Source organism: Heterocephalus glaber, unplaced genomic scaffold, assembly GCF_053883595.1.
Source record: "Heterocephalus glaber isolate CG9 unplaced genomic scaffold, H.glaber_assembly_v1.0 deba00001472, whole genome shotgun sequence".
NCBI lineage: Eukaryota > Metazoa > Chordata > Mammalia > Rodentia > Bathyergidae > Heterocephalus > Heterocephalus glaber.
Genome location: NW_028258315.1, coordinates 30257635 through 30280419, shown reverse-complemented (window position 1 = coordinate 30280419; position 22785 = coordinate 30257635). Strand labels below are relative to the sequence as shown.

General features: G+C 39.0%; 1 protein-coding gene across 4 annotated transcripts in view; it reads left to right on the top strand.

The window, feature by feature from the left end:
- The window catches only part of B3galnt2 (beta-1,3-N-acetylgalactosaminyltransferase 2), a 75584-nt gene that overhangs the window by 36463 nt on the left and 16336 nt on the right, over positions 1-22785 (top strand). For 3 of the 4 annotated variants that reach the window (XM_021266386.2, XM_021266389.2, XM_004854621.3), the window contains 2 exons: positions 4528-4638; positions 17563-17641. In XM_021266386.2, the coding sequence (XP_021122045.1) occupies positions 4528-4638; positions 17563-17641 (190 nt within the window). The remainder of the gene's footprint in view (positions 1-4527; positions 4639-17562; positions 17642-22785) is intronic. The other variant, XM_021266387.2, reaches the window with a different exon arrangement.

Here is a 22785-nt window from a genome sequence, read left to right as displayed (position 1 = left end):
CTCATTTATCTGCTTTGTTACTTCCACTGTTACCATATCAGAGTCCAGGTGGATGGCTTTTGGATTGTTCCACCGTATTGCCCCCTGGGTTTGCCTTTGGTGAACTTAAAGTCTGAGGGGGTGTTTGCATCTTGTTTAAGTGTCTTCTCATTTTCTGTTTTTCTGTTTTAAGTACTGGGTTGATGCTTATAAATTGCTTATGGCGAGTAGCTTTATTGCTAATATTTAGAACCCTAAGGGACCAGGGATTTAGCTCAGTGGTTCCACCACCAGCCTCACAAGTGCAAGGTCCTGAGTTTGATCCCCGGTACCAAGAAAACAAAACAAAACCCAACAACAACAACAAAAACCATAGAAACCTTAGGAAATGACTACTTCTGAGAGATGTCTTCCAGGTGTAGCTGTCTTTTGGATTTTGAGTCTGTTGCAAGATCCTGCCTTCAATTTATTGGGGATGAGAAGCTGCTGCCTACTTGGCCCAGCTCCTGGTTCTTTGGCACTGGTATTGTTTATGACACTTAGGCAGTCTCAGTCTTGGCATAACAGAAAAAGCAACTGATCAGAACATTCATGTCTCACAACCTAGAACATGACAAACTGTGGTAACTATTAATTTGCCACCTTTAACCATATGAACTAGATTTGTAGCTGTATAATATCCAAAATCAGAAAATTGTATAAAGCAAACAACCCCTCAGTATGGTGATTTTACCTCAGGGAGAAAATGCAAAAGGGGTTGGAGAGGAGCGGAAACAGAGGAATAGAAGAGAAAGAAATTAGAAGCAAGGCTGGAGGACACAAGACTAGAAGAACTTTGGGGGCCAGGGATTTAGCTCAGTGTTGCCACCCCCAGTCTTGCAGTTTGATCCCCAGTACCAAAGAAAAAATAACAACAACAACTTTGGAGAACTGATGAAGAAAACAGGAGGGAAAGAAAGAACAAATTAAAAAAAAACAAGGCTGGGCCGGGGATTTAGCTCAGTGGTTTTGCTGCCTGCTGCGCAAGCACAAGGACCCGAGTTCAATCCCAGGTACCTAAATAAATAAAGGCTGACTCTTCCTGTAAGCAGCCAGAGCTGACCTGTGAAAATGGTTTGATTCTTTCTTGACCCAGAAAACCCCACAAAATCATGCAAATCAAGAGGCTCAAGTCTTCGTGTTCACTTTTAAGAACACCCGTGAAACTGCCCAGGCCATCAAGCGTATGCGTAGCCAAAAGGCCACCAAGTACCTGAAGGATGTCACATTAAAGAAACAATGTGTGCCATTCAGGCATACAATGGTGGAGTTGGTAGGTGTGCCCAGGCCAAACAGTGGGGGTGGACACAGGGCCAGTGGCCCAAAAAGAGTGCTGAATTTTTGCTGCACATGCTTAAAAATGGAGAGAGTAATGCTGAGCTTAAGGGTTTAGATGTCGATTCTCTGGTCATTGAACATATCCAGGTGAATAAAGCACCCAAGATGCGCCGCCGTACTTACAGAGCTCATGGCCGGATTAACCCATACATGAGCTCCCCCTGCCATATTGAGATGATCCTTACTGAAAAGGAACAAATTGTTCCTAAACCAGAGGAGGAAGTTGCACAGAAGAAAAAGATATCCCAGAAGAAACTGAAGAAACAAAAACTTATGGCACGGGAATAAATTAGGCATAAAATAAATGGAAATAAAAAAAACAAGGCTGGGGATTTAGCTCAGTGGTTCTGCCACCTGCCTTGCAAGTGCAAGGTCCCGAGTTCGATCCCTGGTACCAAAAATTTTTTAAAAAGAAAGAAAATCCAGAACAGAATAAAAACAACAAAATCAGAAACAATGCTCATACCCATATAAAAGGAAGAATGATCAAGAAACAAAAAGAGGAAGAAAACAAGAAAAAAATGTCCACTTCAAGGCATGTCTCCACTGTCACTAGTAGACAAAGTAGATAGTCCAGATCCATGATGATCAATTCCAGCAAGCCAGCCATAAACGCACAGTGGGGCAGTGGACAATCCCAGCAAGCCTGTACGTTTAGTTCCTCCGAAGTTTAGGTGGTCTCTGGCTGTGAGGCTGGGACCCAATTTGTTAGACACTCCATGTGCCTCCTGCAAGCTAGAACTCGGCTTCTTGACTTCTCACTAACTTAACTCAGCAGCCTCTCCCTGACACTGGTGCTGCTAGATGGAGCCTGCAGCTTCTCTGAATCCTGAGCTCAGTTGGCCCCTCCAAGATGGGTACTGGCCATTTGCCCTCTCCTGGGGAACATCTGAACCCAAATAACTCACCAGCCACTGCAGTCTGCTGCATGCACTGCTCTGTTCCACTGGTGCATTTCTCTGTGGAGGCCTCTGGGGTCACCAGTAGTCATGGTGTCTGCAGGTTTGAGCTGCCCCTCCCAGGCCGTGAATCAGAGCCCAGGGGGAAAACACCACTTGCCTCTTCCTCCTCGTTCATTGAAATCTCTCTGCTCTCCTCATGGGCTTCAATTCTTCAGATCCTTCTTCCCTCCTCCTCACTTTGCTGAATTCCAGCATCTGGACACCAAATCTGGAGGCTCTTTCTCTGCCGTTCACCACTCTACCATCTTCCTGGAAGTCCCTAGCAGAACCTTTTGTTCATGATATTTAGGGATTGAACCCAGGGTCTTCAGACTGCAATATCCCCAGCGGTTTGTTTTTTTTTTTGAGACAGGGTTTCACTAAGTAGCTAAGTTGCCCAGTTTGGGCTCAACTTGTGATCCTCTTGCCTCCACCTCCCAGAGTGCTGGGGTTACAGGCATGTGTCAGCTATGGCTGGCTCTTTTTTATATATTTGTGAGAATGATTTTGTTTCTACAGAACTCAAATTGGACCTCAGATTCAATAGGGGGTTAAAGTCACGTAGGGAAGGTATAGAAATTAGAATCTTTTAAAGGAAGAGTTCACTTCCTGTGTGCCTTCCATTGGTAGTAAAGCACTATTTTCTAAGCAGACACTGCACTATATTCATTATCACTAGTTTTCAAACAGCCCTTTGAGGCAGGTATCATTTTCTCTAACTGAAAGACTAATGATACCATAGCTTGAGGTATTTCTGCAAGGTCTGCCCGAGGACCCTAAGGGCTCCACAGGGCACCTTGGTAATTTCATAGATAATGATGAGTAAGTGTTTGTCTGCCGTGAGACAGATAGCCCAAGGGAATCCCAGTTCTCACAGTGTTTCTGTTTTGGTGGAGAAAAGAATTATAGTAAAATTTTGTAACCCATTGGCCTAACTTGTCAGACAAATTTGATTTTCTCTAGTTTCCTTACAATGCTGGTTATATGAGACATTAGTATGAATACTTTATCTCTCCATTTCATATATGAATTTTTTTAAGGTATTAAAGCTATAACTTATTTCTATACCAGGAGTCATTCTAATTGACTTTTTGTTCCACATTATGTATTCAACAAACATTCTTGAATATTCAGTTATGTGTGGGTGTTCAAGTTACTAGGGACACAGTACCCACTGATTGGTGAGACAAGATCCTACCCTTGTGTTCCTTTCATTCGACTGCACTTAGCTTGGCAGTATAAAAAGAAATCACAGAATGGTAAATGATATTAAGAAAATAAAGCAATGAATGTGATAGAAATTGAGTGTTGGTACCTTCTCTTGGCTCTGGAGAAAGCTGGAGGAGATGCTAGTAGAGCTGAGACCTGAGTATCCTGAAGCCAGCCAGGCAGAGATAAAAGTGGGGACGACAGAGAAATTTGAAGGTGTTTAGATTTAAAGAATATCACACCTTGGGGCAGAAGGTGTAACTTTCTAAGCTAAGTGTTTAATAGTACTAATCACAAAGGAAAAGTTGTCCAATTTGACAAGGTAAAATGTATGGACTTTTGAATTTGTAAAAAATAATAGGTGGCAGACAGAACTGACAAAATATTTGGGGATGTAAAATATGCAGAGGATTAAGATATCTGTAAAAGGTTGATATAGAATTCGTAACTAAAATAGAAGATAGAAAATGGCAAAGAAGCATGGCAAGGCAGTTCTCAGAAGAGAAAGGTAGTGTTTAAACATTGCTAGAATCAGAGAAATAAAAATGCATAAGAAATCATTTTTTAGAATCTGTTGAATTAATGTAACTTTTTGTAAATTGTATAGTAGGGAGTGTACAGTGTATCAAAACACTCCTACATTATTTCTGGAGATATTAGGTAGCAACCAGATGTCTGACAGTAAGGAAATACTGAATAAGGATGCATCAAATCAGTGGCATGTTGTACACACAAGAAAGAAGAGCTATAACAGCTGCAATGTCAGGAAGTGGTTTTGATACAATGGGAAATGACACCGTATCTGCAAAATTGACCGTATACTCAGTGTCTTTTTTTGTGGTTTTTTTGTTTGTTTTAATTTTTTTAGATATGTGTGAAAGATATAATTGGGGTACCCACCAAAACGTTTAACAAGGGTTTGTTAGAGTTGTGGCCTAAAATAAAAGTCTTGACCTAAATGCCTAAAATCTAAATGACAACAATAAAGAATTGACTCACTATTCATCTCTTCCCCCAAAAGAGCTTTGAAGGTACAATAGTGTGGGAGAGCCAAGACCTACATGGTCTCGTGTCAAGAAATCTTCACAAAGTAACGGTCAATGATGGAGGGGGAGTTCTCAGAGTCATCACGGTAAGCCATCTTTTTGTTTGTTAACATTAATGATGGACTTCAGCTTGGTTTTAATACCTAGAGTTGTTCTTTTTTTTTTTTTCTTTTATTGGTACCCTTTAGGTATACAATACATTTACATTTATCATTGGGTACTTGTACCTGTACATGATGTATCTTGGTTCTTATTTTTTTTCCAGTCCCTATCTCCCTTCACCCCCTCCACCCTTCCCTATTTACAAAGATTTTGTTTCCATATTTTCATTTTCTCATAGTTTTTCCTTTCCCTTCTTTCCTTTCCCCTTCCCCTCCCACTTCCCCTACGCCTTTGGACCTTTTCTTCCTATTTCAAATGATCAATTATTTGTTTTAATCGTTTTAATCCTTATTTATACTTTCAGTTTCTCACACCAGAGAAACTATTCGGTATTTACACATGTGTGTCCTATTTATTTCACTTAAGAGTATGGCCTCAATATGCGTCCATTTAGCTATAAATGTCTCTAGTTTTTCATTCTTTATGGCTGAGTAGTACTCCATTTTATTAAAAAACCACATCTTCTTTATCCAGTTTCCAGTTGATGAGCAAGCATTTGGGCTGTTTCCAAGCTTTAGCTATTATAAACTGTGCCGCTATAAACATGGGTGCACATGTATTACTGTGGTATGATTCTTTTCATTCTTCTGGGAAGATACCCAGCAGGGGAATAGCTGGGTCAAATGCGACCTCTAGTCCTAAGTCTTTGAGGTATCTCCATACTGGTTTCTATAGTGGTTGCACCAGTCTGCACTCCCACCAACAATGGAGGAGGGTTCCTTTCTCCCCACACCCCCTGCCAGCATTTGTTATTGGTTGATTTCTTGATAGCCATTCTTTCTGGGGTGAGATGGAATCTCAATGTTGTTTTCATCTGCATTTCTCGAATGACCAGTGATGTTGAACATTTTTTCATGTGTTTATTTGCTGCTTTTACTTCTTTGTCTGAGAGATGCCTGTTGATTTCAGAAACCCATTTTTGAATTGGGTCTTTAAATTTGGGGGGGTCTGATTTTTTTCAGTTCTTTCTTTCTTTATATATTTATTGATACATTTTAGGTATAAAACACATTTACATTTATCATTGGGTGTTTGTACCTGAACATGATGTATCTTAGTTCTTATTTTTTTCTCCCATTACCTGTGCACCCTTCACCCCCTCCACCCTTACCTATTTATGCAGACTTTGATTCCATTTTTTTTTCTTTCTCATAATTTTTCCTTTCCATTCTTCCCTTTCCCTTGCCCCTCCCACCACTCCCAAACCCTTGGACCTTTTCCTATTTCAAATTATCAATTATTCATTTTAATCATTTTCATCCTTATTTACACTTTCAGTTTCTCACACTAGAGAAACTATTCAGTATGTACACATGTGTGTCCTTTTTTTTTTTTTTTTGGTACCAGAGATTGAACTCGCAACTTTGCGCTTGTGAGGCAGGCACTGGAACCACTGAGCTAAATCCCCGGCCTATGTGTCCTATTTATTTCACTTAAAACTATGACCTCAATATGCATCCATTTAGCTGTAAATGTCTCTAGTTTCTCATTCTTTATGGCTGAGTAGTACTCCATTTTATTAAAAAATCACATCTTCTTTATCCAGTTTCCAGTTGATGAGTAGGCACTTGGGCTGTTTCCAAGCTTTAGGTATTACAAACTGTGCCGCTATAAACATAGGTGCACATATATCACTGTGGTATGATTCTTTTAATTCTTTGGGGAAGATTCCCAGCAGAGGAGTAGCTGGGTCAAATGGGACCTGTAGTCCTAGTTCTTTGAGGTATCTCCATACTGATTTCCACAGTGGTTGCATCAGTCTACACTCCCACCAACAACGGAGAAGGGTTCCTTTCCTCTCCACACCCCTCCCAGCATTTGTTATTGGTTGATTTCTTGATAGCAGCCATTCTTTGTGGGGTGAGGTGGAATCTCAGCATTGTTTTCATCTCTATCTCTCGAATGACCAGTGATGTTGAACATTTTTTCATATATTTAATTTGTCTGAGAAATGTCTGTTCATTTCTGATGCCCATTTTTTAATTGGGTCTTTGAATTTGGAGGCGTCTGATTTTTTTCAGTTCTTTATATATTCTCGATAGTAGACCTTTGTCTGAGGTACAACTGCTAAAAATTTCTTCCCACATTGTATGTTGTCTCTTTGTTCTGTTGGTAGTTTCTCTTGCAGTGCAGAAGCTTTTTAATATGATGAGATCCCAGTTGTTGATTCTTTGTGCTAGCTCCCGTGCTACTGAAGATGTGTTCATAAAGTCTTTTCCTATGCCAGTATCATCAAGAGTTATACCTAACTTATCTTCCAGCAAGTTTAGTGTTTCTGTCTTAATATTTAGATCTTTAGTCCACTTCGATCTTAGTTTAGTGCATGGTGATAGGTATGGGTCTAGTTTTAGTCTTTGGCAGGTTGAAATCGTTTTTCCAGCATCATTTATTAAGTAGGCTGTCTTTCCTCCAATGAGGGTGGTTGGCTCCTTTGTCAAAGATGAGGTGGCTGAATATGTCTGGAGTTGTTTCTGCATCTTCTAATCTCTTCCACTGATCTTTGGGTTTGTTTCTTTGCCAGTACCATGCTGTTTTTATCAGAGTAGCTTTGTAGTATAGTTTCAAGTTGGGGATTGTGATACCCCCAGCCTTGTCTCTGTTGCCTAGAATTCCTTTTGCTATTCTAGGTTTCTTCTGCTTCCAAATGAATTTTTGGATTGTTTTCTCTAGTTCTGTGAAGTATATTGTTGGAATTTGAATCGGCATTGCATTAAATCTATATAGTAGTTTTGTTTTGTTTTGTTTTCTTGGTACTGGGGATTGAACTCGGGTCCTTGCGCTTGTATATAGTAGTTTTGGAAGTATGGCCATTTTCAACTATATTGGTTCTTCCTACCCAGGAATAAGGGATATCTTTCCATTTTCTTATATCCTCTTCGATCTCCTTTTTCAGAGTGCTGTAGTTTTCAATGTTGAGGTCTTTTGCTTCCTTTGTTAGGTTGATTCCTAGATATTTCATTTTTTTAGATGCTATTGTAAAAGGAATTATTTCCCGAATTTCTCTCTCAATGGGTCTGCTATTTGCGTATAAGAAGGCTATTGTTTTTTGAGTGTTGACCTTGTATCCAGCTACTCTACTGAATTTGTCAATTAGGTCTAGAAGACTTTTGACTGAGTTTTTTGTGTCTTCTATGTAAAGTATCATATCATCAGCAAATAATGACAGTTTAACTTCTTCCTTCCCTATCTTTATTCCTTTTATTTCTTTCTCTTTTCTAATTGCTGTGGCTAATGTTTCCAGAACTATGTTGAACAGGAGTGGTGATAGTGGGCATCCTTGTTTTGTTCCTGATTTTAGCATGAAAGTTTTCAGTTTTTGACCATTTAGTATGATGTTGGCTGTTGGTTTTTCATAGATAGCCTTAATCAGGTTGAGATAAAGACCTTCTATTCCAATTTTCTGTAGCATTTTTATCATGAATGGTGTTGGATTTTGTCAAATGGTTTTTCTGCCTCTATTGAGATGATCATGTGGTTTTTGTCCTTGACTCTGTTAATATAGTATATTACATTTATTGATTTACAAATGTTGAACCATCCTTCCATCCCTGGGATAAATCTGACTTGGTCAGGGTGTAATGATCTTCTTGATGACCCTCTGTATTCTGTTTGCCAGTATCTTGTTGAGGAATTTTGCATCTGTGTTCATTAGAGAGATTGGTCTGTAGTTCTCTTTTTGGGTTGGGTCTTTCCCTGGTTTTGGGATCAAAGTAACACTTGGTTCCAGGAATGAATTTGGAAGCCTTGCTTCCCTTTCAATTTCCTTGATGAGTTTAAAGAGTAATGGAGTTAGTTCTTCTTTAAAAGTCTTGTAGAATTCAGCAGTGAAGCCATCAGGACCTGGGCTTTTCTTTGTCGGTAAGTTTCTTATTATATTTTCAATTTCACTCATTGTTTTTGGGATGTTTAGAATTTCTGTATCTTCTTCATTTAATTTTGGCAGTTCATACTTATCTAGGAATCTGTCCATTTCTTCTGTGTTTTACATTTTATTTAGAGTACAGGTTCTCAAAGTAGGTATTGATGATCCTCTGGATTTCTGCTGGTTCTGTTGTGGCTTCACCTTTTTCGGTTTTTTGTTTTTTTTTAAGTTATGGCATCCATTTTATTCGTGTGTATGATCTGGGCTTCTGATTCTGTTAAAACTTAAATTTACTGTGCTGAAAGGCTAGAATCCAGGTTTAATTTCTTATTTATCTCAGCATTTTAACACTTCATATGAAAGACAACATTTGGAATCGAAAAGTAACTATCATCTCCAGGATAGAAAACATGAGTTATTTCTGTTTCTTTTTTTTTTTTATACCGGGGATCAAACTCGGGTCCTTGCACTTGTGCAGCAGGCGGCGAAACCACTGAGCTAAAGTCCCCGGCCCTATTTCTGTTTCTTATACATATACCCATATACACATGGCCGCAACCCACCTTCAAGTCTTGGTGTTATAGGTCGGATCTCCCTCCAGCATTAAATAATGTTAAATATGTAAACTTCTGTTCACCAATAAGAGGAAGTGAACATTTTATCTTGAAGATTTATGGTCATTTTATTAAGTTCAGTGGTGAAAGTTATCAGAAGAATATTCTCCTGAGAGTTATTTTTTCTTAGAAAAAAAAGGGAAAATGAAAAGCCTCTCACCACAGCCACAGATGCTCTGGCTGTGTAGCTCTTCGGGGATGGTGCATCAGTCCTCTGAGTCACTCCCTGGGCCAGCAGGGTTGTAGTCTGGGTCATCCTCAACATCCTCCAGCTCCAAATCATCCAGTTCCTGGAACAAAGACTCATCTATTTCCACATTATTTCCAGCATCCTCCAAGAAGTGGATATCAGATGTGTCAAGATTGTGATCGGTTTCAAACAGCTGTTTGCCACTTAGTTTATTTTTTCCTGCTTGCTCTTCTTTTATCTGTTTCTTTTTAATTTCCAAGAGTTCTGCATCAAACTTGGCTTTCCAACATAAGAAATTCTTAATTGTAACAGGGGTACCGTGGAATAATTGCTTCTCTGCTTCTTCTGCTTCTTTTTCTTTTAGTTTCTTTTCTTCCTCTGTCCTTTTTTTTTTTTTTTTTTTTTTTTTTGTTACTGGGGATCAAACTCAGGTCCTTGCGTTTGCGCAGCAAGCGGCGAAACCGCTGAGCTAAATCCCCAGCCCCCTCTCTCCTCGTTTTTATCTGATCTACTATTTCATTTAATTTTTCTTGCACTGCTGTCACTAGAGTAAACATTATGACCACACCAAGATTTTCCTCAGCCTGTAATGCTAATGATTTTAAAATGTCTATGACATCATTATCTCCTAGGTTTTCCTGGGAAAATATTTCATAAAGAGGAGCTTCATCTGGGTATTTTTCACTGTATGTAAACTTGAGAGTAGTCTGGACAGTTTCATCATTTTCTCCAGCCTCAGATGTCACAGTGATGGTGAAGCTGGGTGGATTTTCTGATAATACTGAAAAGCACTGGCCGCAACTCCAGAGTTTCTGTGAAGAAGTTGGGGTAGAAAGACTCCAGCGCCTCTAGTTCGTTTTGCTGCTCCTCACTGTAGTCTGTCATCGTGGCCCTGGCTGCTGCCCATGGATCACGCTGACTCTCAGGCAGTGCTCCACAGCCAAGTCCCCACCTTTTTTGTTCTTAATTGCATGGATTTGAGCCTTTTCTTTCCTTTTTTTGATAAGGGTGGCTAAAGGTATATCGATTTTATTTATTCTTTAAAAAAACCAACTCTGAATTCATTGATTTTTTTGTATCGTTCTCTTAGTCTCCATTGCATTGATTTCTGCTCGGATCTTTATAATTTCCTTTCTTGTACGAGTTTTGAGTTTGTTATGCTCTTCTTTTTCTAGGAACTTGAGGTTCTGCATTAGGTTATTTAACTGAGTTCTCTCTGTTGTCCTAATATGGGCATTCACTGCTATGAATTTCCCATGTAGAACTGCTTTTGTGTCCCACAGATTCCTGGATGTTGTACTGGCACTATCATTTACTTGTAGAAACTGTCTAATTTGTTCTTTAATTTCCTCTGTCACGCATTGGTTGTTCAGGAGGGTGTTGTTCAATTTCCATGTATTTGTGGGAGTTTTGTGGTTTCTTATGTTATTGATCTCCAATTTTATTGCACTATGGTCTGATAATATACAGGGGACAACTTCAGTTCTTTTACATTTACTTGGATATGTCCTGTGAGCTAGCATGTGATCTATTTTGGAGAATGACCCAGGTGCAGCCGAAAAGAATGTGTATTCTGATTTTGTGGGGTGGAACACTCTAAACATCTATTAAGTCCATTTGTTCAATAGCTTGGTTCAGTTCTAGAATTTCACTCTTAATTTTTTTTCTAGTTGATCTATTTGTAATAGAGGGGTGTTGAGGTCCCCCACTACAATTGTCTTAGTGCTTATTTGGTTTTTCATGTCCATTAATACTTGTTTTGTATAGTTGGGGGCATTCGTTTTTGGTGCATATATATTTAGGATTATCATCTCCTCCTCTTGGATTGTTCCCTTCACAAGGATGTAGTGACCATCTTTGTCTGTCTTAATTAGTTTTGGTTTCAAATCTACTTTGTCAGCAAATAAGATTGCTACGCCTGCTTTTTTCTGGGTTCCTGTCACGTGGAGAACTGTTTTCCATCCTTTTACTTTCAGTCTATGGATTTCCTTTTGAGTTAGGTGCGTTTCTTGTATACAGCATATTGCTGGATTTTGCTTCTTAATCCATTCTGTCAGTCTGTTTCTTTTGATTGGTGAATTGAGGCCTTAACATTGATAGTTATAATTGAGAGATATTGACTCATCCTTGTCATGATGTTTTACTGTTGTTGGCTCTTTTATTTCTTACTTTTCCCCCTTTCGCTTTAGTGTCTTACCTTGCGTGGTGCCTTCTCTCTGCTGGGCCTCATGGAGTTGTGACCTTCTTTGTCTTTTTCTAGGATATTGCTTAAAATTGTTTGGAGTGCTGGTTTGGTGTTCACGAAATTTCTCAGGTGTTCTTTGTCGTGAAAGTATCTAATTTCCCCATCGATTTTGAAAGATAATTTTGCAGGATGCAACAGTCTAGGTTGGAAGTTATTTTCTTTTAGGGCTTGAAATACTTCACTCCAGGCTCTCCTTGATTTGAGGGTTTGTGTTGAGAAATCTGCCGTGATTCTGATGGGCTTTCCTTTGTAGGTGATTTGTTTCTTTTCTCTAACTGCCTGTAGAATTTTGTTCTTCTGTTGAGTTTCTGGGATCTTGACTATTGTATGTCTAGATGTAGATTTTTTTTAGTCATGGCTAGTTGGAGTTCTGTATGCCTCACGTATCTGTATGTCCAGTTCTCCACCTCTGTCTGGGAAGTTTTCTACTATTACTTCTGTGAACAGTTTTTTTTATGTCAATTGTACTTTCTCCTGTTTTTTCATGGACTCTTATCAGTCTTATGTTATTCTTCTTTGCATCATCTAGCAGCTGTTGGATTGTTTTCTCATGGTCCCTTACTATCTTTAAGAAATCTCTGTTTTCATGGTCCTTAACTGCAATCCTGTCTTCTATATCTGATATTCTGTCTTCAGATTCTCTTAGTGTGCTCTGCATGCTTTCAATGGAGTTTTAATCTCCTGAATATCTGTTTGAATCTGTTTCATGGATTCCATTTCTTTCTTATGTTGAGTGATCATATTTTCCATTTCTTTCTTATGCTGGGCATTCATGGCTTCCAGCATGTTTCTGATCTCATCTATTTTCTTACCTGTTTTTGCTCTACAGCCTCTAATCATGTCTTTCACTCTGCTCACCATGTCTGTATTTATCTTGGAGATTATTTCTGTTTTGAATTTTTCTAGAGCCTCATGCATCTGCTTTGTTACTTCCTGTGCTGTCAGTTCAGGGAGTCCAAATGGCTGCTTATCAGACTTTTCCACCTCATTTCCACCAGAATTTTCTTTTTGTGGCATGGAAGCCTGTGTTTGTGTCTTGCTTAAGTGTCTTCTCATTTTTGCTTTTGGTGCTGTCCTTGGTTTAATTCCTGGGTTAATACTTCAAAATTGCTTAATGTAGGTATCTTTGTTGCTTGTGTTTAAAACCGTTGTGGAATGATTCCTTTTCAGAGATGTCTTCCAGATACAGCTTGTGTTTAGGTTTTGAGACTAATGACTCTGAGGCTATTTTCTTTTCCTTATACCAGGAAGGAAAACTAATTAGATCAATCACAACATGCTAGCCCAAATGACATGGTCAGCAATACCATAGCATCAAGCGCAGCTCAGAAAATGACAATTTGTGGTAGTTATTGATCTATCACATTTAACTATGTAAGTTAAATTAAAACCGAGGACCAACCCAACATAAGTTTATAATGAATAAACTCTTCAATATGGCATCTTTTCCCATCGGGGTGGGGAGTTAAAAGGAGTTGGGGAGGGAGGGACAGGTAGAAAGATCAGGTAAGATTAGCGGTGAGGCCAGAAGATACAGAAAGATCACACAAACTCTAAGAAGTTGTTGAAGGCAAGAGGAAAAGGCAGAATGAAAGAACAAAAATGTGAATGAATAGAATCACCTAACAGCAACAGGGAGGCTAGATAACGAATTTACTTTCCTTTACACCTAATGATAATCAAGAGAAGGAAAAAGAGAAGAAAAGAACAATAAGGGAGAAAACCGAATTCAGTGCAGAAAGGAACAAATGGGGAGATGAGCAATGTGGGACAGTGAGAGAACGAGTGAGAAGAGAGAGAAAGAAAAGATTAAAAAAAAAAGTAAAAATTTGAAGAGCAGAAAAAAGTAAAAATTGGGCCGGGGATTTAGCTTAGTGGTTTTGCCACCTGCTGCACAAGCGCAAGGACCCGAGTTCGATCCCCGGCACTGAAAAGAAAAAAGTAAAAATTAAGAATTAAAAATAAGAGGGAAAAATTTTTTTCTTTTTTGCAAATAGCAAAAAATAAAAATTATGGGCCTCCTTCAGGGTATGTCTCTGCTGTCACAGTAGGCAACGTAGGAATCCGTGTGCATACACGAGTCAATGAGTCTCAGCAAGCCAGCAGCAGACCCAGTACAGTGGTCTGATGTGCCTTTATTGTAGAGATTCTCTTTACTTTTCCGCTGAGCTTCAGCTTTCATCAAGGAGCCTGAGAAGCCCTGTTTCTGTTACTAACTTCTGCTCTATCTTGTGGTGCTCAGGACAAGGGTCTTTGTAATCCCCTGTGCCTCTGTAGTGTGGGACCAGGTAGCAGAAAAGCCAGAAGGCCAGAGACATGTGGGGGTAAGTGGACCTCACCTTGGCGTGGGCTGGGCCTGGGACAGCCGCAGAGCTTCAAGCTGCTTGTCTCACCTGTCTGGTCCTGGCTCGGAGAGGCTCAGTTCTTTATATATTCTAGATAGTGGTCCTCTGTCTGAGGTACAGCTGCTAAAAATTTCTTCCCACATTTTAGATTGTCTCTTAACTCTTTTGGTTTCTCTTGCCAGTGCAGAAGCTTTTTAATAAGATGAGACCCCAGTTGTTGATTCTTTGTGCCAGTTCCTGTGCTACTGAAGTTTTGTTCATAGTCTTCCTATGCCAGTGTCTTCAAGAGTACTACCTACCTTTATCTTCCAGCAAGTTTAGTGTTGCCTAGAGGTGTTCTTAAATTTACTTTTATACATTCCCAGGATCCCAGGCAATATCAAATGATTCTTACGTGTTTTAGCATATAGAGGAGAAAGTGTTACTGACCTACCATTGTGAAGATGAGAAGCTGAAATATTCTATATGATTCTGTGAATTAGTGACTAGTTTTGCTTTGAGATTGGTGCTGTGTGTGTGTATATTATTGTGGATTGAACTAAAAGCCTTTGCACTGAGCTACATTCCCAGCCCTTTTTAAACATTTTTTGAGTCTAGGGGTTTTTTTGTGAAGTTGCTTGGGCTAGCCTCCAATTTGCAGTTCTCCTGCCTCAGCCTCTCAGAGTGCTCGTATTAGAAGTAGAAGTGTGTGTCACTTTGTCTAGTTAGATTGGTACATCTTAAAATGTGTTTTATTCTCAACCATTTTTAAGTTAGAACACTTGTGTAATAGTACACAAGGTATTCACCATCTTTTATAGTAAACTGTCAGTTAAAACGCTGAAGGTTAAAAAATTGAGGGCCAGGGATTTAGCTTAGTGGTGCCACACCTGCCTCGCAAAAGTTGAACCAGGTGTAGCAGTATACGCCTGTAGTCCCAGCTACTTGGGAGCTGAGGCAAGACGATTGCTTGAGTTTGAGACCCACCTGAGCAAAATGGTGGGACACTGCCGTAATTGAATGAATGAATGGTGAATGAATGAGTGAATGGAAAGTAAGATTGAGTACTTTTTTCATTTGTACTGCTATAGCATGTCTGTGTTTTCTGACTCCTATTTCTCATTTTTTCCAAATTTAAAGCAAATCCTTTTTGGGGGGGGGGTCGGGGGACAGGGTCTCACTGTGTATGTGGTTCAGACTGGCCTCGAACTCATTATGTAGCCCAGGCTGGCCTCAAAATCATGGTGATCCTCCTGCCTCTGCCTCTCAAGTGCTGGGATTACAGGCATGTGCCACCATGCCTGGCAACAAATCCAATTTTGATAGATACATTTCTCAAATGTAGGATAACAAAGAAGTTGTAGACATTCTAGTAAAAAAGTTGTGCATATAGGGCCGGGGATTTAGCTCAGTGGTTCAGGTGCCTGCCTCAAATGCAAGGTCCCGAGTTCGATCCCCAGTACCAAAAAAAAAAAAAAAAAAGTTGTGCTTATGGTGGTCATGGGTACCTTGCATTCTCCTTGGTACTTTAGGGTAATGGTTAGGAATGCATTTTGCGTTTAAAGTCACAAGCTCAGTGATTTCCTTGAATATTAAGCGTATTCACATGAATTGCTTCTTGAGTTTGAAATGAGTATCATGTGATATGTGTGACTCACTCAAAAAGTGCTTCGGCACAGCTCCTGTTAGGCAGGCACAATGGCAGACCATATAGGTCCACAGTGGGAGGAGGAAAGACATTAGAGAAATAGACCCCCAGATTCACATGTAATTACACATGTAGCCTCCTAGGCCACTTAGGATTTCATCCATGTTCTATGGTTAGGATTTCATCCTTTATTATGAAAATTTCTTTCTTTTTTTTTTTTTTTTTGATACCAGGGATCAAACTCGGGTCCTTGCGCTTTCGAGGCAGGTGGCGGAACCACTGAGCTAAATTCCTGGCCAAAAAGTTCTTTAATTAAAATAGAAAATTTTATGGAAATTGTAGAGTTTTTTTCTTTCTTCATTATCTTCAAGGCAGGTGCTTTTTGGGGTTTTTTGGGGGGTTTTTTTGGGGGTTTTTTTTTGGTACCAGGGATTGAACTCGGGACCTTCTGCTTGGGAGTCAGGCGGCAGCACCACTGAGCTAAATCCCCAGCCCCAAAGCAGGAGCTTTTAATACCATATCCTGCTTCCTTCACCATTTATGAAACTTTAAAATATTCAGGCTATGCCCTAATTCTATAATTTTTGAACTTGTTACACTAAAGGAAATAAGTTTACTTCTGAGTTGAGGACTAAGTTCAAATATAAAAACTCAAATGATCTTTGGCAGTAAAAATTGCTTAAATACTCAAGTAACCGAAGTGGGAGAGGGGAAGTAACTTAATAACCTGTTAGAAGAACCCCCATGTGCAAGTTGGAACTAAAAGCCATCCTGTGACCTTTGAGAAAAAAGTTAGTAAAGAGTTCTACCAAGTTCTAAACAAGCCCAAATAATATACTATATTGCAAAGAAAAGGGAAGAGTGAGTTAGCTATGGTGGCAAGCGCCTGTAATCCCAGCATTCTTGGAGGCTGAGGCAGGATGATCACAAGTTCAAGGCCAGCCTGGGCACCTTAGCAGCCTAGCAAGACCTTACTCAAAATTTTTAAAAATACAAGGGGAGGGGGTTGAAGATGTAGCTCAGTGTGAGGGCCTTGTGTTCAATACCTAGTAACTCAAAATAGAGAGTATACAACCTTTTACAGAACTACAAGATTGGAATCTATAGCATTCACGTGTAATTTTTTTTTTTTAAACAGTAAGCTACAAATCGTATTTCAAATTAAATGACATGTTACCAGATTTACCTCAGAATATTCTCTACTGGGTTTAAAACTTTGTTTTGAATAGTACAACTCTGCTGAAAAGATCTGTTTAAAAAAAAGAATGGCCAAGCAGTGTCACTTCTGGTACCATAAGCTTGCTGAACTGTACCTATGAAGGTCTGATCCAACCCATAGCAGCTAGCAAAGAGCTCTGTTTGAGTAAGGGTGTTGGCTGACTCGTGAGTTGTCGCTAAAAATAAAAAGTCCTCTACTCCTAAGAGGCAAAAAGGATGTTGGATGTTGGCACAGTAAGCTCTAGGCATTTTAAACCTCATCAGTAATCAATGTGGTCTATCTGATGTGTTTGAGACAGACTGTTGATTTAGAGGAGCTTTTCTCTGCATGGTCACTTAATTTTTAGATACGCTGAGATCTGTTTGAACTCATAAGAATTTTCGTTTTCCAGAAATTCAAAAGTGTAATATTTTTAATTTTAATAATTTTTTGTGTGATGAGGTCCTGATGTAAAATAAATTAGTTTTTGTACTATTAATGGTAGCAAGTACAAGAACATATGATTATACATAAGTTGGAATTTTGAGCATCTGTGGACTACTGATCTCTAAGATTGTATGTAGGTAGCAAAAATAGAAGAATACTGTACATCATCCATATCACTTTAAATCTCTACTGCACCAGCATTTTAGATGGATTTAACTGCTGTGGTGGAGTCATACTAGGACTCTTGTCAAATTGCGTGTAGGAATATGGGTTTACTTTTAGTAATGAAACATTGAGTGTTCTGTTTTTGTTGCTTTCAGGCTGGGGAGAGTGCACTGCCTCATGAATTTGTGGAAGGTGTGGAGGGAGTTGCAGGTGGTTTTATTTACACTATTCAGGGTAAGTTGATTGGAAAGCATATGGAACCTCATATACCTAATATTAATACTCTGATGTAAAAGATGATGTCTTGTAATTAAAGGAGTAAGTTTATTGAGATAAAATTCATACACTCTATAATTCACCTTTTAATGTGTTCAGTGGATTTTGGTATATTCAGAGTTCTGCAGCCATTTTCTCTAATTCAAGAATATTTCCATCACCCCAAAAAGCACCCCCACACCTATTAGCAGTCATTTCCACATTCTTCCCTTCTCCTTAACTATCAGAGTTTGATCAGTCCTTTGACAGTGCCTAGAAAGGGGGACAGTGAGGGCGAAAGAATAAAAGACAATGGAGACTTAAGTCATTTCAAAGTATATGGGGGGCCGGGAGGTCAGTGCCTCAGAGCGGGCAAAGACAAAGACTCTCCAAGCTTGCCACTATTTATTGGTTTCATAGGGAGTATCAGATGACACAGAGGGCAGCGATAACCCTAAATTCACGAGGATCTTATAATCGGAGGGCGAATCAGATGTCTCAGAGGGCAGCAGTAATCCTAGATGAGGATCTTATGATGATGAGGATCTTAAGACCATGAGGAGTTTTATGTGGATTAGGACAGTGAGATGAGCAAAATATTCTTACAGCAGTAGGTGGGATGAGTTAGGCTCATAAGGAGCTTGTCCCTCCTCAGGTGAAATCTTTATCTTTTTGTATTACTACTCGGTTCTTTTTATTTTATTTTATCCCATTCCCACCCTGAAGCCGCCCCCTTCCCTCCCTATGTACAAGAGCTTTGTTTTCATTTTTTCCTTCTATTTTCACTTTTTTTCTTGTCCCTTCCTTCCTTTCTCCCTCCCTCTTCCCTTGTTCCCCTTCCCATTTGAATACTTTCTTCCCATTTCCCAACATCCATTATACATTTCAGGTTTTTTTTCACTGAAGAGTATTGCCTCAAGGTCCATCCATTTAGCTATAACTGTCTGAAGTTCATCTTTCTTTATGGCAGAGTAATACTCCATTGTATAAAAAACCCACATCTTCTTTATCCACTTGTCACTTGATGGGCACTTGGGCTATTTCTAAGATTTAGCTATTACAAATTGTGCTGCTATAAACATGGGGTGCACATATATCACTGTGATATGCTTTTAATTCTTTCAGGAAGATACCAAGAAGAGGTATAACTGGGTCAAATGGAACTTCTAGTTTTAGTATTTATAAAAAATCTCCACACTGATTTCCACAGTGGTTGTACCAGTATACACTCCCACCAATAGTGGAGAAGGGTTCTTTTTTCCCACAGCCCCTCTAGCATTTGTTATTGGTTGATTTCTTGATAACAGCCATTCTTTCTGGGGTGAGGTGGAATCTCAGTTGTTGTTTTAACTTGCATCTCTCGAATGACCAGTGATGTTGAACATTTTTTCATATATTTATTTGCCATTTCTAATTCTTCATCTGAGAAGTGTGTGTTCATTTCAGATGCCCAGTTTTGGATTGGGTCTTTAAGTTGCGGGGGGGGGGGGGTGTCTGATTTTTTTGAGTTCTTTATATGTTCTAGATAATAGTCCTTTATCTGGTGAAAAATTTTTTCCCACTCTGGGTTCTCTCTTCACTCTGTTGGTGGTTTCTCTTGCCGTGCAGAAACTTTTTAATAAGATGAGGTCACAGTTGTTGATTCTTTGTAATATTTTCCATGCAGTCTGGGTTTTGCTTGTGAAGTCTTTGCCTGCTCCTATGTCCTCAAACGTTCTACCTGTTCTCTTCCAGCAGATTTCATGTTTCTGTTTTAATGTTTAGATCTTTGCTCCATTTTGATTTTAGGTTAGTGCATGGTGAAAGATACCGGTCTAGTTTTAATCTTCAGCTAGTGGAAAGCCAGTTTTTCCAGTACTATTTATTAAAGGGGCTGTCTTTCTTCCAGTGAAGGTGTTTGATTCCTTTCTCAAAGATAAGGTGGCTGAGTATGTCTGGAGTTGTTTCTGCATCTTCCAATCTGTTCCATTGATCCTCTGGTCTGTTCTTTTGCCAGTACAATGCTGTTTTCATCACCGCAGCTTTGTAGTATAAAGTCAGGGATTGTGATGCCCCCTGCTTTGCCTTTGTTGCCCAGAATTGCCTTTGCTATTCTAGGTCTCTTCTGGTTCCAAATGAATTTTAGGATTGTTTTTTCTAATTCTGTGAGATATGCTGTTGGGATTATGATTGGAATTGCATTGAATCTGTGTAACAATTTTGGAAGTATGTCCATTTTCACTGTGTTGGTTCTTCCTACCCAAGGGTAAGGGATATCTTTCCATTTTCTGATATCCTCTTCAATCTCCTTTTTCAGAGTGCTGTAATTTTCATTGCAATTTTTTCATTGTAGTTTTCATTGATTCCTAGGTATTTCATTTTTTCAGATGCTATTATGAAAGGGATTGTTTCTCTAATTTCTCTCTTCCTGAGTCTGTTATTCGTGTACAGGAAGGCTATTGATTTTTGAATGTTGACTTTGTATCCAGCTGTGCCACTGAATTTGGTTGTCAAATCTAGGGGTCTCTTGGTGGAGTTTTGGGGGTCTTTTATATGAAGTATCATGTCATCTACAAACAATAATAATTTAACTTTTTTCTTTCCTATCCTTATTCCTTTTATTTCTTTCTCTTGTCTAATTGCCCTGGCTAGTGTTTCCTGAACTATATTGAACAAGAGTGGTGACAGTGGACATCCTTGTCTTGTTCCTGATTTTAGAGTGAAAATTTTCAGTTTTTGTCCATTTAGTATGATGTTGGCTGTTGGTTTGTCTACTACTAGGTTCCTAAAGAACCAGGATGTCTTCAGCTGATGTAATTTTGCCCTTTAGCATCACAGCATCACAGAACAATTGAGGCCTCAGATAGCCCTAATTATAATTTGTGAGATGTTTTTTCCCCAGAAATTATGTAGCATGACTACTGACACTTAACAACCAGTCATCTACTTTCATTCTTTCTGAATTTGCCTACTTTGACTATTTCATGTATGTGGAATCATACATATGGTTCTTTTTTTTTTGGTGTTTTGAGACAGGGTCTTACTATGTAGTTGAGACTGGCTTGAACTCACTATGTAGCATAGACTGACCTCAAACTTGCAATGATCCTCCTGCCTCAGCCTCCTGACTGCTTTGATCACTGGCATGCACCACTATGCCCAGCCATACATATGATTCTTGTGTCTAGCTTCTTAGCATAATATTTTCAAAGTTCAGTTCTACTATACATACACCAATACTTCACTCTGTTTTATCACTGTGTAATATGTTGCATGCATAGTACTACATTTTCTCCATCTGATTGATAGACATTTGGATTGCTTCTTTTGGGTGGCAGTTATGAATAATTTTGCAGTGTGGCCATATATTTTCAGTTCTTGTTAAATAGCTGGGAGTGGAGGTGCTTGGTCCATACAGTTATTCTGTGTTCAACCACTTCAGGTACTGCCAGACTACTTTCTAAAGCAGCTCACCTGTTTTACATTTCTATAATCAATGTATGGAGGTTCCAGTTCCTCCACATCCTCAACACTTACTATTGTCTTCACATCCCAGTAGGTGTGGAATAGTATCTCACTGTGATATTGACTAGTTTTTCATAAAGACTGATGATGTTGAGCATGTTTTCATGTATTTATTGACCATTTGTATATGTTTAAAGAAATATTGGGCCAGAGATTTAGCTCAGTGGTTTCACCGCCTGCTGTGCAAGCACAAGGACCTGAGTTCGATCCCCGGTACCAAAAAAAAAAAATCTATTCAGATCATTACCCATTTGTAAAATTGGACTTTTTTTTTTTGCTACTGGGGATCAAACTCAGGACCTTGCTCTTGTGAGGCAGGCGTGATGCCGCTGAGCTAAATCGCCAGCCCCTAAAATTGGACTATTTATTTTCTTTTTTAATTAAAAGAATTCCTTATGTATTCTGGTTACAAATACTCTTATCAGATATATGCTTTGCACATATTTGATGTCATTCTGAGGTTGTCTTCACTTTCTTGATGGTATTTAAAATACAAAAGTTATAAATTTTGACAAAGTTCAGGTTTGTCATTTGTGTTTTTGGTATCATATATCTAAAGAATGTCTAATCTGAGGTCACAAATATTTATAGCTTTGTTTTCTTCTAAGAATTTATACTTTTAACTTTTACATGTAGGACTTTGATCTGTTTTGTTTTTGTATACTGCATGAAGTAAACACATTCCTTTGTATGTAGATACCAGTTGTCCCAACATCACTTGTTGAAAATCAGGCCGGGAATTTAGCTCAGTGGTTTTGCTGCCTGCTGTGAAAGTGCAAGGACCCGAGTTCGATCCCCGGTGCCAAAAAAAAAAGAAAGAAAGAAAATTAGTGATTATGGGAATATAAATTCGTACAATCTTGATGGAAAACAATGTGGCGACTCCTTGAGAAACTAAAAATAGAATTACCACGTGATCCACCAATCCCATTTCTGAATATCCAAAAGATTTGAAATGAGTGTATTGAGGAGATGGCTGCATTCCCATGTTCATTTCTGCACTATTCACAATAGTCAAATTACCCAATGAGGATAATTCTGGGCTTCACAAACCCATCCCTTACTTTTCTACTGTAAATTTTCACTTTAGCGTAATAATAGCTGGCTGTGCCTGATACCTTTCCCTGAGGAATACAGGAAGCAATCTTTGTGTTTACCCACTTGGTAAGATGAATGCCAAGGTGTGTACACCTGTGCAAAAGTGTCAAACCAGGATTTTCACCCACATTATGCTCTGCCTAACAGGTTTTGTTTATGTTTACAGCATCATGCAGGGTATAATACACTCACACCACTCTAGGATTTGTTTTTTTAAAAAGTTATCTTTTGATTTTTCTGGTAGAGGTAGCCCAATTCAGTACAAAGGCACATGAAAAGCCAGATTTGCAAGTTTTAGAGCCGGTCAAAAGTGAATCATCAGATTACTCATGCATGGATAATGAAGATGATCTATTATGGTAAAATACGTTTTCATAACAGAAGAGTGGTGTGAGTATGTAGGATGATGAAGATGACTTTGACATTGGCGCTGTGAGCCAGAGTTCCTTTAACAGTGAAATGGAGCAAGAATTGACTGATACAGACACAAGGAATGCAGACTTCCTTTATTCAGATGACGA